The 18,326-nt window shown below is 55.3% G+C and overlaps 1 protein-coding gene across 1 annotated transcript in view; it reads left to right on the top strand.

Annotated features, from left to right (window-relative positions):
- LOC140396619 (integrin alpha-M-like) overlaps positions 1 to 18,326 on the top strand; it is a 153,414-nt gene that overhangs the window by 74,555 nt on the left and 60,533 nt on the right. Inside the window, exons 2-4 of the mRNA XM_072485413.1 lie at positions 4,509 to 4,626; positions 15,841 to 15,941; positions 16,527 to 16,600. Coding sequence (XP_072341514.1) covers positions 4,509 to 4,626; positions 15,841 to 15,941; positions 16,527 to 16,600 — 293 coding nt within the window. The remainder of the gene's footprint in view (positions 1 to 4,508; positions 4,627 to 15,840; positions 15,942 to 16,526; positions 16,601 to 18,326) is intronic.

Below are 18,326 nucleotides of genomic sequence, written 5' to 3'. Positions count from 1 at the left end.
TTACCGTCTGACAGTGCGGCTCTCCCTCAATACTGACCCTCTGACAGTGCGGCACTGCCTCAGTGCTGACCCTCTGACAGTGCAGCACTCCCTCAGTACTGACCCTCTGACAGTGCGGCACTCCCTCAGTTCTGACCCTCGGCCAGTGCGGCACTCCCTCAGTACTGACCCTCTGACAGTGCGGTGCTCCCTCAGTACTGACCCTCTGGCAGTGTGGCACTCCCTCTGTACTGACACTCGGACAGTGCGGCACTCACTCAGTACTGACCCTCTTACAGTGTAGCACTCCCTCAGTACTGACACTCTGACAGTGTGGCACTCCCTCAGTACTGACCCTCTGAATTTGTGGCACTCCCTCAGTACTGACCCTCTAACAGTGTGGCACTCCCTCAGTACTGACCCTCTGACAGTGCGGCACTCCCTCAGTACTGACCCTCTGACAGTGCGGCACTCCCTCAGCACTGACCCGATGACAGTGCGGCACTCCCTCAGTACTGACCCTCTGACAGTGCAGCACTCCCTCAGTACTGACCCTCTGACAGTGCTGCACTCCCTCAGTACTGACCCTCTGACAGTGCAGCACACCCTCAGTACTGACCCTCTGACAGTGCGGCACTCCCACAGTACTGACCCTCTGACAGTCCGGCGCTCCCTCAGTACTGACCCTCTGACAGTGCGGCACTCCCTCAGTACTGACCCTCTGACAGTGCAGCACTCCCTCAGTACTGACCCTCTGACAGTGCGGCACTCCCTCAGTACTGACCCTCTGACAGTGCGGCACTCCCTCAGTACTGACCCTCTGACAGTGCAGCACTCCCTCAGTACTGACCCTCTGACAGTGCGGCACTCCCTCAGTACTGACCCTCTGACTGTGCGGCACTCCATCAGTACTGACCCTCTGACAGTGGGGCACTCCCTCAGTACTGACCCTCTGTCGTGCAGCACTCTCTCAGTACTGACCCTCTGACAGTGCGGCACTCCCTCAGTACTGACCCGGTAGTGGAGCTCCCCCTCAGTCCTGACCCTCTGACAGTGCAGCACTCCCTCAGTACTGACCCTCTGACAGTGCGGCGCTCCCTCAGTACTGACCCTCTGACTGTGCAGCACTCCCTCAGTACTGACCCTCTGACAGTGCGGCACTCCCTCAGTACTGACCCTCTGACTGAGCGGCACTCCCTCAGTACTGACCCTCTGACAGTGCGGCACTCCCTCAGTACTGACCCTCTGGCAGTGCAACACTCCCTCAGTACTGTCCCTCTGACAGTGCGGCACTCCGTCAGTACTGTCCCTCTGACAGTGCGGCACTCCCTCAGTACTGACCCTCTGACAGTGCGGCACTCCCTCAGTACTGACCCTCTGACAGTGCGGCACTCCCTCAGTACTGACCCTCTGACAGTGCGGCACTCCCTCAGTACTGACCCTCTGACAGTGCGGCACTCCCTCAGTATTGACCCTCTGACAGTGCAGCACTCCCTCAATACTGACCCTCTGACAGTGCGGCACTCACTCAGTACTGACCCTCTGACAGTGCGGCACTCCCTCAGTACTGACCCTCTGACAGTGCAGCACTCCCTCAGTACTGACCCGGTAGTGGAGCTCCCCCTCAGTCCTGACCCTCTGACAGTGCAGCACTCCCTCAGTACTGACCCTCTGACAGTGCGGCGCTCCCTCAGTACTGACCCTCTGACAGTGCAGCACTCCCTCAGTACTGACCCTCTGACAGTGCGGCACTCACTCAGTACTGACCCTCTGACAGTGCGGCACTCCCTCAGTACTGACCCTCTGACAGTGCAGCACTCCCTCAGTACTGACCCTCTGACAGTGCGGCACTCCCTCAGTACTGACCCTCTGACAGTGCAGCACTCCCTCAGTACTGACCCTCTGACAGTGCGGCACTCACTCAGTACTGACCCTCTGACAGTGCAGCACTCCCTCTGTACTGACCCTCTGACAGTGCGGCACTCCCTCAGTACAGACCCTCTGACAGTGCGGCACACCCTCAGTACTGACCCTCTGACAGTGCGGCACTCCCTCAGTACTGACCCTCTGACAGTGCAGCGCTCCCTCAGTACTGACCCTCTGACAGTGCGGCACTCCGTCAGTACTGATCCTCTGACAGTGCGGCACTCCCTCAGTACTGACCCTCTGACAGTGCGGCACTCCCTCAGTACTGACCCTCTGACAGTGCAGCGCTTCCTCAGTACTGACCCTCTGACAGTGCGGCACTCCGTCAGTACTGATCCTCTGACAGTGCGGCACTCCCTCAGTACTGACCCTCTGACAGTGCAGCACTCCTTCAGTACTGACTCTCTGACAGTGCAGCACTCCCTCAGTACTGACCCTCTGACAGTGCGGCACTCCCTCAGTACTGACCCTCTGACAGTGCGGCACTCCCTCAGTACTGACCCTCTGACAGTGCGGCACTCCCTCAGTACTGACCCTCTGACAGTGCGGCAGCCCCAGTCCTGACCCTCTGACAGTGCAGCACTGCCTCAGTACTGACCCTCTGACAGTGCAGCACTCCCTCAGTACTGACCCTCTGACAGTGCGGCACTCCCTCAGTACTGACCCTCTGACAGTGCGGCACTCCCTCAGTACTGACCCTCTGACAGTGCGGCAGCCCCAGTCCTGACCCTCTGACAGTGCAGCACTCCCTCAGTACTGACCCTCTGACAGTGAAGCACTTCCTCAGTACTGACCCTCTGACAGTGCAGCACTCCCTCAGTACTGACCCTCTGACAGTGCGGCACTCCCTCAGTACTGACACTCTGACAGTGCGGCACTCCCTCAGTACTGACCCTCTGTCAGTGCGGCACTCCCTCAGTACTGACCCTCTGACAGTGCGGCACTCCCTCAGTACTGACACTCTGACAGTGTGGCACTCCCTCAGTACTGACCCTCTGACAGTGAAGCACTTCCTCAGTACTGACCCTCTGACAGTGCAGCACTCCCTCAGTACTGACCCTCTGACAGTGCGGCACTCCCTCAGTACTGACACTCTGACAGTGCGGCACTCCCTCAGTACTGACCCTCTGTCAGTGCGGCACTCCCTCAGTACTGACCCTCTGACAGTGCGGCACTCCCTCAGTACTGACACTCTGACAGTGTGGCACTCCCTCAGTACTGACCCTCTGACAGTGCGGCACTCCCTCTGTACTGACCCTCTGACAGTGCAGCAGTCCCTCAGTACTGACCCTCTGACAGTGCGGCACTCCCTCAGTACTGACCCTCTGACAGTGCTGCGCTCCCTCAGTACTGACCCTCTGACAGTGCAGCACTCCCTCAGTACTGACCCTCTGACAGTGCGGCACTCCCTCAGTACTGACCCTCTGACAGTGCAGCGCTCCCTCAGTACTGACCCTCTGACAGTGCGGCACTCCCTCAGTACTGACCCTCTGACAGTGCTGCGCTCCCTCAGTACTGACCCTCTGACAGTGCAGCGCTCCCTCAGTACTGACCCTCTGACAGTGCGGCACTCCCTCAGTACTGACCCTCTGACAGTGCAGCGCTCCCTCAGTACTGACCCTCTGACAGTGCAGCACTCCCTCAGTACTGACCCTCTGACAGTGCGGCACTCTCTCAGTACTGACCCTCTGACAGTGCGGCACTCCCTCAGTACTGACCCTCTGACAGTGCGGCACTCCCTCAGTACTGACCCTCTGACAGTGCGGCGCTCTCTTGTTACCCCGTGTATGGGTGGATTGACCTGTTGACCGGACACTGGCGTTGCATAAACATTACACAAACCACTACTGAGTCGGGAAATGTTGCAATAATGCGGAACTCAACAATCTGCTTTTCGAACAGTTGTGAATGCGGCTGGCCGGAGTGAGTGAGACGTGGATTCGCAGGAGTCCCTGTGCGGTTTCCCACCCACCACCTCCCTCTGGGGTCATTTGAAGACCCTGTCTCATTGTCCTGGCATCATGGGTACGTTGCCCCCAGGAGCAATCATCCTGCCTGTCAGTAAGTACCCTGATACTCTGCCTGTTCCCTCCAGCCCTTTGTAACCTTCCTCCATCGAACCATGCAAAGCCCCTTTCTCCTGACCCTCTGACAGTGCGGCACTCCCTCAGTCCTGACCCTCTGACAGTGCAGCACTCCCTCAGTACTGACCCTCTGACAGTGCGGCACTCCCTCAGTACTGACCCTCTGACAGTGCGGCACTCCCTCAGTACTGACCCTCTGACAGTGCGGCACTCCCTCAGTCCTGACCCTCTGACAGTGCAGCACTCCCTCAGTACTGACCCTCTGACAGTGCGGCACTCCCTCAATACTGACCCTCTGACAGTGCAGCACTCCCTCAGTACTGACCCTCTGACAGTGTGACACTCCCTCAGTACTGACCCTCTGACAGTGCAGCACTCCCTCAGTACTGCCCCTCTGACAGTGCGGCACTCCCTCAGTACTGACCCTCTGACAGTGCGGCACTCCCTCAGTACTGACCCTCTGACAGTGCAGCACTCCCTCAGTACTGACCCTCTGTCACATTTCTCTTTGCCGTTTAGTGCTGACGCTGGTTCGCGGTTTCAACATTCAGGCGGAGAACTCCACCATCATCCCCGGAGACGCAGCCGCGTATTTTGGGTACAGCGTCCTGCAGTTCGGCTCCGAGCAAAACAGGGGGTGAGTTGGGAATGTCGGCTCTGCAACTCACCCGGTATCGGGGCAGTCGTGGCGCAGGAACGGGATTGCCTACGGGACAGGAAGCAGAATGTTGTGGGTAACGGGAATTCTTTGGCCGGATGAATCTTCGAGACGGATTTCCTTCATTTGGGGGGGGTGGCGGTGGGGGGGGGGAGGGGGGGGGGGGGGCGGTGGGGGGGGGGGGGGGGTCAGTGTTGGGATCATTGCTTCTCCTGATATCTATGAATGACGTTGTCCTCGCTGGAAATGGCACACGTTCAACACGGGAGCTTTGTGACCTGTCAGGATGGGAGCGTCGAACATCAACAGGGCAGGCGAGCGGCAGATACAGTTTAACTCGAGTTCATTCAATTGGGTGAAACTTGTGGAGACAATTTCAAACAAAGGGTTGAATTTTGAAGGAGGATTTCTGAGCAGCGGGACAAGGGTGGGGGGGGATCAGTGTATAAATCATTGAAGGCGATTGACGGTTGAGGGAGGGTGCGGTTAATAAAGCAAACAACATCCTGGTAGAAGAGGCAAATGTTTCTGTTAAACTTGAGCAAAACACCAGCTGAACCACAACTGGAATATCGTGTCCCGTTCTGGACAGGAGTTGGAGACAGAGAGACAGACAGAGAAAGTTTGAGAGAGTGAGAGAGTCGTTGAAAGGGAGAAAGTGGGTGAGGGAGAGATGGAGGCAGGGAAAGGTTGAGATAAGGAGAGCGAGAGAGAGAGAAAGAAAGAGAAACTGAAAGACAGTGAGAGACAGAGCGAGAGAGAGAGAAAGACAAACAGAGAGGTAGACACAGTGCGAGGGTGACAGAGAGAGATAGAGAGGGGGAAATGAGCAAGAGAGAGAGAGAAATGAGCAAGAGAGAGAGAGAAATGAGCAAGAGAGAGAGAGAAATGAGCAAGAGAGAGAGAGAAACAGGGAAAAAGAGAGAGAGAGAGACAGAGAGAGAGGCATAGAGAGAGAGAGAAACAAAGAAAGGCAGAGCAAGCGAAACAGAAAGACAGAGAGAGAGAGGCAGACACAGAGAGAGAGAGAGATAGACAGAGAGAGAGAGGCAGGGACAGAGACAGATAGAGGGAGAGAGTGACAGAGAGAGACAGAGAGAGACAGACAGAGAGAGACAGACAGAAAGAGAGAGATAGATAGAGAAAGAGAGAGAGACAGAGAGAGAGAGAGACAGAGAGAAAGTGAGACAGAGAGAAAGAGGGACAAAGATAGAGAGAGAGAGAAGGAGAGAGAGACAGAATGAGACAGAGAGACAGAGAGAGAGAGGGTCAGAGAGACACAGGGAGAGATAGAGAGAGAGAGACAGAGAGAGAGAGAGACAGAGAGAGAGAAAGAGAGAGAGACAGAGAGAGATAGAGACAGACAGACAGAGAGAGAGACAGAGAGAGAGAGACAGAGAGAGAGAGACAGAGAGAGAGAGACAGAGAGAGAGAGACAGAGAGAGAGAGACAGAGAGAGAGAGAGAGACAGAGAGAGAGAGAGAGAGACAGAGGTAGGGAGGAGACGATCTGGCCCTTGTCCACACTGGGTGGGGTGCGCTGGGGAAGTTTCAAACAGGAAGCTCGAGCTCGTTGGGCAACGTTGCGTTGAGCTAAATGCAACTTTGCAAAACGGCTTTGGTTTGTCACCGCGACAACCACATTAATGTCGGGGGTCAGGGTGGGCGGGCCTTGCTTCAGATAAAACACACAACCTCAAAACAAACAACATGCTCCCTCCCTTTACAACCCCTTCATCACACACTCCCCCTCCCTTTACAACCCCTTCATCACACACTGCCCCTCCCTTTACAACCCCTTCATCACACACTACCCTCCCTATACAACCCCTTCATCACACACTCCCCCTCCCTTTACAACCCCTTCATCACACACTCCCCCTCCCTATACAACCCCTTCATCACACACTACCCCTCCCTATACAACCCCTTCATCACACACTCCCCCTCCCTTTACAACCCCTTAATCACACACTCCCCCTCCCTATACAACCCCTTCATCACACACTCCCCCTCCCTATACAACCCCTTCATCACACACTCCCCCTCCCTATACAACTCCTTCATCACACACTCTCCCTCCCTTTACAACCCCTTCATCACACACTCCCCCTCCCTTTACAACCCCTTCATCACACACTCTCGCTCCCTTTACAACCCCTTCATCACACACTCCCCCTCCCTCTTCAACCCCTTCATCACACACTCCCCCTCCCTATACAACCCCTTCATCACACACTCCCCCTCCCTATACAACCCCTTCATCACACACTCCCCCTCCCTATACAACCCCTTAATAACACACTCCCCCTCCCTATACAACCCCTTCATCACACACTCACCCTCCCGATACAACCCCTTAATCACACACTCCCCCTCCCTTTACAACCCCTTCATCACACACTACCCCTCCCTGTACAACCCCTTCATAACACACTCCCCCGATACAACTCCTTCATCACACACTCCCCCATCTTTACAACCCCTTCATCACACACTACCCCTCCCTCTACAACCCCTTCATCACACACTCCCCCTCCCTTTACAACCCCTTCATCACACACTGCCCCTCCCTTTACAACCCCTTCATCACACACTCCCCCTCCCGAAACAACCCATTCATCACACACTCCCCCTCCCTTTACAACCCCTTCATCACACACTGCCCCTCCCTTTACAACACCTTCATCACACACTCCCCACGAAACAACCCCTTCATCACACACTCCAACTCCTTTTACAACCCCTTCATCACACACTCCCCCTCCCGAAACAACCCCTTCATCACACACTCCAACTCCTTTTACAACCCCTTCATCACACACTCCCCCTCCCTATACAACCCCTTCATCACACACTCCCCCTCCCTATACAACCCCTTCATCACACACTCCCCCTCCCTATACAACCCCTTCATCACACACTCCCCCTCCCTTTACAACCCCTTAATCACACACTCCCCTCCCTATACAACCCCTTCATCACACACTCCCCCTCCCTATACAACCCTTTCATCACACACTCCCCCTCCTTTTACAACCCCTTCATCACACAATCCCCTCCCTATACAATCACTTCATCATACACTCCCCCTCCCTATACAACCCCTTCATCACACACTCCCCTCCCTATAGAACACCTTCATCACACACTCCCCCTCCCTTTACAACCCCTTCATCGCACACTCCCCTCCCTATACAACCCCTTCTTCACACACTCACCCTCCCTATACAACCCCTTCATCACACATTCCCCCTCCCTTTGCAACCCCTTCATCACACACTGCCCCTCCCTATACAACCCCTTCATCACACACTGCCCCTCCCTTTACAACACCTTCATCACACATTGCCCCTCCCTTTACAACCCCTTCATCACGCACTCCCCCTCCCTTTACAACCCCTTCATCACACACTCACCCTCCCTATACAATCCCTTAATCACACACTGCCCCTCCCTTTACAACCCCTTCATCACACACTCCCCCTCCCTTTACAACCCCTTCATCACACACTCCCCCTCCCTTTACAACCCCTTCATCACACACTCACCCTCCCTATACAACCCCTTCATCACACACTGCCCCTCACTTTACAACCCCTTCATCACACACTCCCCCTCCCTTTACAACCACTTCATCACACACTCCCCCTCCCTTTACAACCCCTTCATCACACACTCCCCCTCCCTAGACAACCCCTTAATCACACACTCCCCCTCCCTATACAACCCCTTCATCACACACTCCCCCTCCCTATACAACCCCTTCATCACCCACTCCCCCTCCCTACACAACCTCTTCATCACACACTCTCCCTCCCTTTACAACCCCTTCATCACACACTCTCCCTCCGTTTACAACCCCTTCATCACCCACTCCCCCTCCCTTTACAACCCCTTCATCACACACTTACCCTCCCTATACAACCCCTTAATCACACACTCCAACTCCCTTTACAACCCCTTCATCACACACTCCCCCTCCCTTTACAACCCCTTCATCACACACTCCCCCTCCCTAGACAACCCCTTAATAACACACACCCCCTCCCTATACACCCCTTCATCACACACTCCCCCTCCCTATACAACCCCTTCATCACACACTCCCCCTCCCTACACAACCTCTTCATCACACACTCTCCCTCCCTTTACAACCCCTTCATCACACACTCTCCCTCCCTTTACAACCCCTTCATCACACACTCCCCCTCCCTATACAACCCCTTAATCACACACTCCCCCTCCCTATACAACCCGTTCATCACACACTCCCCCTCCCTATTCAACCCCTTCATCACACACTCCCCCTCCCTATACAACCCCTCCATAACACACTCTCCCTCCCTTTACAACCCCTTCATCACACACTCCCCCTCCCTATACAACCCTTCATCACACACTCCCCCTCCCTACACAACCCCTTCATCACACACTCCCCCTCCCTACACAACCCCTTCATAACACACTCCCCCTCCCTAGACAACCCCTTAATCACACACTCCCCCTCCCTATACAACTCCTTCATCACACACTCCCCCTCCCTATACAACCCCTTCATCACACACTCCCCCTCCCTATAAAACCTCTTCATCACACACTCTCCCTCCCTTTACAACCCCTTCATCACACACTCTCCCTCCCTTTACAACCCCTTCATCACCCACTCCCCCTCCCTTTACAGCCCCTTCATCACACACTCACCCTCCCTATACAACCCCTTAATCACACACTGCCCCTCCCTTTACAACCCCTTCATCACACACTCCCCCTCCCTTTACAACCCCTTCATCACACACTCCCCCTTCCTTTACAACCCCTTCATCACACACTCCCCCTCCCTAGACAACCCCTTAATCACACACTCCCCCTCCCTATACAACCCCTTCATCACACACTCCCCCTCCCTATACAACCCCTTCATCACACACTCCCCCTCCCTATACAACCCCTCCATAACACACTCTCCCTCCCTTTTCAACCCCTTCATCACACACTCCCCCTCCCTATACAACCCCTTCATCACACACTCCCCCTCCCTACACAACCCCTTTATCACACACTCCCCCTCCCTACACAACCCCTTCATCACACACTCCCCCTCCCTATACAACCCCTTCATCACACCCTCCCCCTCCCTACACAACCTCTTCATCACACACTCCCCCTCCCTATACAACCCCTTTATCACACATTCTCCCTACCTTTACAACCCCTTCATCACACACTCTCCCTCCCTTTACTACCCCTTCATCACACATTCCCCCTCCCTATACAACCCCTTAATCACACACTCCCCCTCCCTTTACAACCCCTTCATCACACACTCCCCCTCCTTATACAACCCCTTCATAACACACTCCCCCTCCCTATACAACCGCTTCATCGCACACTCCCCCTCTCTATACAAACCCTTTATCCACACTCCCCCTCCCTATACAACCCATTAATCACACACTCCCCCTCCCTATACAACCCCTTCATCGCACACTCCCCCTCCCTATACAACCCCTTCATAACACACTCTTCCTCCCTTTACAACCCCTTCACCACACACTCCCCCTCCCTATACAACCCCTTAATCACACACTCCAACTCCCTTTACAACCCCTTCACCACACACTCCCCCTCCCTATACAACCCCTTAATCACACACTCCCCCTCCCTATACAACCCCTTAATCACACACTCCCCCTCCCTACACAACCTCTTCAGCACACACTCTCCCTCCCTTTACAACCCCTTCATCAAACACTCTCCCTCCCTTTTCAACCCCTTCATCACACACTCCCCCTCCCTTTACAACCCCTTCATCACACACTCTCCCTCCCTTTACAACCCCTTAATCACACACTCCCCCTCCCTATACAACCCCTTCATCACACACTCCCCTCCCCCTATACAACCCCTTCATCACACACTCCCCCTCCCTATACAACCCCTTCATCACACACTCCCCCTCCCTATACAACCCCTTCATCACACACTCCCCCTCCCTATACAATCCCTTCATCACACACTCCCCCTCCCTTTACAACCCCTTCATCACACACTCCCTCTCCCTATACAACCCCTTCATCGCACACTCCCCCTCCCTATACAACCCTTTCATCACACACTCCCCCTCCCTATACAATCCCTTCATCACACACTCCCCCTCCCTATACAACCCCTTCATCACACACTCTCCCTCCCTATAAAACCCCTTCATCACACACTCCCCCTCCCTTTACAACCCCTTAATCACACACTCACCCTCCCTATACACCCCTTTCATCACACACTTCCCCTCCCTATGCAACCCCTTCATCACACACTCTCCTTCCCTATTCTACGCCTTCATCACACTCACCCCCTCCCTATACAATCCCTTCATCGCACTCACCCACTCCCTATACAACCCCTTCATCACACTCCCCCACCCTTTACAACCCCTTCATCACACACTCCCTCTCCCTATACACTCCCTTCATCACACCCTCCCCTCCTTCACAACCCCTTCATCACACACTCCCCCTCCCTATAGAACCCCTTCATCACAGACTCCCCCTCCCTACACAACCCCTTCATCACACACTCACCCTCCCTACACAACCCCTTCATCACACACTCCCCCTCCCTACACAACCCCTTCATCACACACTCACCCTCCCTACACAACCCCTTCATCACACACTCACCCTCCCTACACAACCCCTTCATCACACACTCCAACTATACAACCCCTTAATCACACACTCTCCCTTCCTATAAAACCCCTTCATCACACACTCCCCCTCCCATTACAACCCCTAATCACACCCCCCCTCCCTATACACCCCTTTCATCACAGACTTCCCCTCCCTGTACAACCCCTTCATCACACACTCCCCCTCCCTATACAACCCCTTCATCACACTCACCCCCTACCTATACAACCCCTTCATCACACTCCCCCACCCTTTACAACCCCTTCATCACACTAACCCCCTCCCTATACAACCCCTTCATCACACTCCCCCTCCCTATACACCACTTTCATCACACACTTCCCCTCCCTATACAACCCCTTCATTACACACTCTCCTTCCCTATACAACCCCTTCATTACACACTCTCCTTCCCTATACAACCCCTTCATCACACTCCCCCACCCTTTACAACCCCTTCATCACACACTCCCCCTACACTACCCCTTCGTCACACACTCCCCCTCCCTATACACTCCCTTCATCACACACTCCCCCACCCTATACAACCCCTTCATCACACGCACTCCCCCTCCATCTCTCTCCATCCTCTTTCCCTCTTTCTGCTACCCCTGTCTCTATCTCTCCTCCTCTCTCTCTATCCACAACCCCTTCATCACACTCCCCCTCCCTATACACCCCTTTCATCACACACTTCCCCTCCCTATACAACCCCTTCATTACACACTCTCCTTCCCTATACAACCCCTTCATCACACTCCCCCACCCTTTACAACCCCTTCACCACACACTCCCCCTACACTACCCCTTCATCACACACTCCCCCTCCCTATACACTCCCTTCATCTCACACACTTCCCCTCCCTATACAACCCCTTCATTACACACTCTCCTTCCCTATACAACCCCTTCATCACACTCCCCCACCCTTTACAACCCCTTCATCACACACTCCCCCTACACTACCCCTTCATCACACACTCCCCCTCCCTATACACTCCCTTCATCACACTCACCCCCTCCCTATACAACCCCTTCATCACACTCCCCCACCCTATACAACCCCTTCATCACACACTCTCCTTCCCTATACAACGCCTTCATCACACTCACCCCCTCCCTATACAATCCCTTCATCACACTCACCCACTCCCTATACAACCCCTTCATCACACACTCCCCCTCCCTATATAACCCCTTCATCACAGACTCCCCCTCCCTACACAACCCCTTCATCACACACTCACCCTCTCTACACAACCCCTTCATCACACACTCCCCCTCCCTACACAACCCCTTCATCACACACTCACCCTCCCTACACAACCCCTTCATCACACACTCACCCTCCCTACACAACCCCTTCATCACACACTCCAACTATACAACCCCTTAATCACACACTCTCCCTTCCTATAAAACCCCTTCATCACACACTCCCCCTCCCATTACAACCCCTAATCACACACCCCCTCCCTATACACCCCTTTCATCACAGACTTCCCCTCCCTGTACAACCCCTTCATCACACACTCCCCCTCCCTATACAACCCCTTCATCACACTCACCCCCTACCTATACAACCCCTTCATCACACTCCCCCACCCTTTACAACCCCTTCATCACACTAACCCCCTCCCTATACAACCCCTTCATCACACTCCCCCTCCCTATACACCACTTTCATCACACACTTCCCCTCCCTATACAACCCCTTCATTACACACTCTCCTTCCCTATACAACCCCTTCATCACACTCCCCCACCCTTTACAACCCCTTCATCACACACTCCCCCTACACTACCCCTTCATCACACACTCCCCCTCCCTATACACTCCCTTCAGCACACACTCCCCCACCCTATACAACCCCTTCATCACACGCACCCCCTCCATCTCTCTCCATCCTCTTTCCCTCTTTCTGCTACCCCTCTCTCTATCTCTCCTCCTCTCTCTCTATCCACAACCCCTTCATCACACTCCCCCTCCCTATACACCCCTTTCATCACACACTTCCCCTCCCTATACAACCCCTTCATTACACACTCTCCTTCCCTATACAACCCCTTCATCACACTCCCCCACCCTTTACAACCCCTTCACCACACACTCCCCCTACACTACCCCTTCATCACACACTCCCCCTCCCTATACACTCCCTTCATCACACACTTCCCCTCCCTATACTACCCCTTTATTACACACTCTCCTTCCCTATACAACCCCTTCATCACACTCCCCCACCCTTTACAACCCCTTCATCACACACTCCCCCTACACTACCCCTTCATCACACACTCCCCCTCCCTATACACTCCCTTCATCACACTCACCCCCTCCCTATACAACCCCTTCATCACACTCCCCCACCCTTTACAACCCCTTCATCACACTAACCCCCTCCCTATACAACCCCTTCATCACACTCCCCCTCCCTATACACCCCTTTCATCACACACTCCCCCTCCCTGTACAACCCCTTCATTACACACTCCCCCTCCCTATACAACCCCTTCTTCACACTCACCCCCTCCCTATACAACCCCTTCATCACACTCCCCCACCCTTTACAACCCCTTCATCACACTAATCCCCTCCCTATACAACCCCTTCATCACACTCCCCCTCCCTATACACCCCTTTCATCACACACTTCCCCTCCCTATACAACCCCTTAATTACACACTCTCCTTCCCTATACAACCCCTTCATCACACTCCCCCACCCTTTACAACCCCTTCATCACACACTCCCCCTACACTACCCCTTCATCACACACTCCCCCTCCCTATACACTCCCTTCATCACACACTCCCCCACCCTATACACTCCCTTCATCACACACTCCCCCTCCCTCACAACCCCTTCATCACACTCCCTCCCTTTACAACCCCTTCATCACACACTCCCCCTCCCTATACAATCCCTTCATCACACGTACTCCCCCTCCATCTCTCTCCATCCTCTTTCCCTCTTTCTGCTACCCCTCTCTCTATCTCTCCTCCTCTCTCTCTATCCACACCCTCTTTCGACATCACCTCTCGCTCTCTGCTTCCCTCTGACTTCCCTTCTCTCTCTCCTCCTCTCCCTCTCCCTCCATCCCCCTCTTTCTCTCCTCCCTTTCCATTCTCTCCCTCTTTCCCTAGCTCTGCTCTCTCCCTTGCTCTCTCTCCTCCCCTTCTCCAGCTGCTCTCTCCCTCTCTCCATCCCCTCCCTGTCTCTCCAACCCCCTCTCGCTCTCACCTTCCCTCTCTCTCTATTTCTCGTCCCCTCTCCCCCCTATCGTTCCTTCTCTCACTCTCCTTCCCTCTCTTACTCATCTCCATCCCTCTCTCTCTTTCTGTCTCCCCCTCATTCCCACTCTCATTCCCTCTCTCTTTGTCAATCTCTCTCCTTCCCTCTTTCCCCTTCCCTCTCTCTCTCTTCCCATCTCTCTATACTTCCCTCTTTCTCACCCTTTCTTGTTTCTTCCTTCACCCTGCCCCTCTTTCCCTCCATCTCACTCCATTATTCTGTCTCACTCTCATTTCCTACTTCTCTTTCTCTCACTCTCTGATCCTTCGCTCTCTCTCTCTCCTTCCATCTCTGCTTTTCTCTATTTCTCTCTCCCCTCACCCTTTCTCTCTCCTTCCCTCCTTCACTCTCTGTCTCTCTCACTCCCTCCTTCACTTTCTCTCGCCTCTTCTCGCTTTCTCTCTCTCTCTTTCCCTCTTTCTCCTTCCCTCTCTCTCCCTTCCCAACTCTCTATCCTTCCCTCTTTTTCACCCTTTCTTGTTTCATCCTTCACTCTGCCCCTCTTTCCCTCTGTCTCACTCCATTATTCTCTCTCACTCTCATTTCTATCTTCTCTTTCTCTCACTCACTCTCTCACCCCTTGCCTTTCTCTCTCCTTCCCTCTCTCTCATTCGCTCTAGCCTTCTCCCTCTCCCATTACCCCTCTGTCTCCTTCCCTCCTTCACTCTCTCTCTCTCTCCCTCCTTCCCCTCTCTTCTTCTCTCACCCTCTTTCTCTCTCTCTCTCTCTCTCCTCCCTTCTCTCCCTCTCTCTTTCGCTTCTTCATTCACCCGACCTCTTTCCTTCCCCCTTCCTCCTTCTCTATCTCTCTCTCTCCTCTTTCCTATCTCTCTCTTTCCATCTCTGTCTCACATGTCCCCTCCTTCCCGCTCCCTCACTCTTTCTCTGTCGCCCCCCTCGCCTCCGGAGTTTGCGCGCTCCCTCGACGTGAGCGGAGGGGGACGGCGGCCATCGTGCGCGACCTTCCAAATTGGGGGGGGGTCTTTTATCCAGGGTGCGTTGGGGTGGGAGTTGTGGCGGTGGGTTGGTGCGCGGCGGGAGGGGGTGGGGGAGGGGCACAGGAAGAACGCGCAGGCTTGGCGAGGGCGGTGGGCCTCGTTAGGTCGCCCATGTGGAGACGCGAAGACCGAGACAACATCCCTCCTCCTGGGGCGCGACCCCCGTGGCCCCTCCCGGATCTGACCGGATTGCGTCTGGTGTTTCTCCTCAGGGTCGTGGTCGGTGCCCCGCTGGCATGCCGGGGCAAAGTGAACGGCGCCATCTACAGATGCCACGGGTCATCAGGAAACTGCACCTCCGCTTCTATCCCAGGTAAGCGGGCACGGAACCCTGTCCGTCGAGGGCGGCGGCCGATCGCAAACCAGTCGCCCGCGGAGCATCTCCTCGTCGGGAGGGGGGCCTTGACTTGTCCAATCTCACAGCTCTCCGCGCGCCCAGTCTCCGCACCCCCCCCCCCCCCACCCCGCACCCCCCCCCCTCCCCCGTGCCGAACCGACCCACATTTACACTCAATGACTCAAGGCTCCCCACTGACATCATCGGACCATCAAGTTAATGGAGCCTTCAGTCGTTACGGGAACAATTTACTCCGGGAGAGGGCAATCTCCCCCTCCTCCTCACACTGAGGGCCCTCCCTTCCGCTGTCAGTCCCTCCCCTGAATCTGTCCCTCGCACCGCTTTGACCCGCTTTTGTTCGACGGCCGCTTTTCCCTCCGTATATACCGGTGTGGGGGGGGGGGGCGGGGACGTTGGGTTCGATGTCGGCCCCTCTAAAGCACCTCCGATGAGGCATTTACAACGTTGGAAAGTCCACGCAGTTATTTTGTGTTTGTTCCTCTCTTTTACCCCCTCGACCCCCTTTCCACCCCCTCCCTGCACCCCATACCAACTCTGCAGAATCGTCACATTTCAGTGTGGAAGGAGTCGGACTATCGCTCACGGCAAACCCAACTTCCCCGACACAGTTACTGGTAAGTGTGGATTTCCCCGAGGGAGCCTCTGACAGTGCGGCACTCCCTCAGCACTGACCCTCTGACAGTGCGGCACTCCCTCAGTACTGACCCTCTGACAGTGCGGCACTCCCTCAGTACTGACCCTCTGACAGTGCGGCACTCCCTCAGTACTGACCCTCTGACAGTGCGGCACTCCCTCAGTACTGACCCTCTGACAGTGCGGCACTCCCTCAGTACTGACCCTCTGACAGTGCGGCACTCCCTCAGTACTGATCCTCTGACAGTGCGGCACTCCCTCAGTACTGACCCTCTGACAGTGCGGCACTCCCTCAGTACTGACCCTCTGACAGTGCGGCACTCCCTCAGTACTGACCCTCTGACAGTGCGGCACTCCCTCAGTACTGACCCTCTGACAGTGCGGCGCTCCCTCAGGACTGACCCTCTGACAGTGCGGCGCTCCCTCAGGACTGACCCTCTGAAAGTGCAGCACTCCCTCAGTACTGACCCTCTGACAGTGCGGCACTCTCTCAGCACTGACCCTCTGACAGTGCGGCGCTCCCTCAGGACTGACCCTCTGACAGTGCGGCACTCTCTCAGCACTGACCCTCTGACAGTGCCGCGCTCCTTCAGGACTGACCCTCTGACAGTGCGACGCTCCCTCAGGACTGACCCTCTGACAGTGCGGCACTCCCTCAGTACTGATCCTCTGATAGTGCGGCGCTCCCTCAGTACTGACCCTCTGACAGTGCGGCATTCCCTCAGTACTAACCCTCTGACAGTGCAGCACTCCCTCAGTACTGACCCTCTGACAGTGCGGCACTCCCTCAGTACTGACCCTCTGACAGTGCGGCACTCCCTCAGTACTGACCCTCTGACAGCGCGGCACTCCCTCAGTACTGACCCTCTGACAGTGCAGCGCTCCCTCAGTACTGAAACTCCGACAGTGCGGCGCTCCCTCAGTACTGAAACTCCGACAGTGCGGCGCTCCCTCAGTACTGATCTTCTGACAGTGCAGCGCTCCCTCAGTACTGACCCTCTGACAGTGCGGCACTCCCTCAGTACTGACCATCTGACAGTGCGACACTCCCTCAGTACTGACCCTCTGACAGTGCGGCACTCCCTCAGTACTGACCCTCTGACAGTGCGGCACTCCCTCAGTACTGACCCTCTGACAGTGCGGCACTCCCTCAGTACTGACCCTCTGACAGTGCGGCACCCCCTCAGTACTGACCCTCTGACAGTGCGGCACTCCCTCAGTACTGACCCTCTGACAGTGCGGCACTCCCTCAGTACTGACCCTCTGACAGTGCAGCACTCCCTCAGTACTGACCCTCTGACAGTGCAGCACTCCCTCAGTACTGACCCTCTGGCAGTGCAGCACTCCCTCAGTTCTGACCCTCTGACAGTGCAGCGCTCCCTCAGTACTGACCCTCTGACAGTGCAGCACTCCCTCAGTACTGACCCTCTGACAGTGCGGCACTCCCTCAGTACTGACCCTCTGACAGTGCGGCGCTCCCTCAGTACTGACCCTCTGACAGTCGGCACTCCCTCAGTACTGACCTTATGAGAGTGCGGCACTCCCTCAGTACTGACCCTCTGACAGTGCGGCACTCCCTCAGTACTGACCCTCTGACTATGTGGCATTCCCTCAGTACTGACCCTCTGACAGTGCGGCACTCCCTCAGTACTGACCCACTGACAGCACAGCACTCCCTCAGTACTGACCCTCTGACAGTGCGGCACT

The sequence above is a fragment of the Scyliorhinus torazame genome, chromosome 19, assembly GCF_047496885.1.
Source record: "Scyliorhinus torazame isolate Kashiwa2021f chromosome 19, sScyTor2.1, whole genome shotgun sequence".
NCBI lineage: Eukaryota > Metazoa > Chordata > Chondrichthyes > Carcharhiniformes > Scyliorhinidae > Scyliorhinus > Scyliorhinus torazame.
Note: the sequence above shows the minus strand (reverse complement) of the source record. Positions and strands in the feature narration are given on the sequence as shown.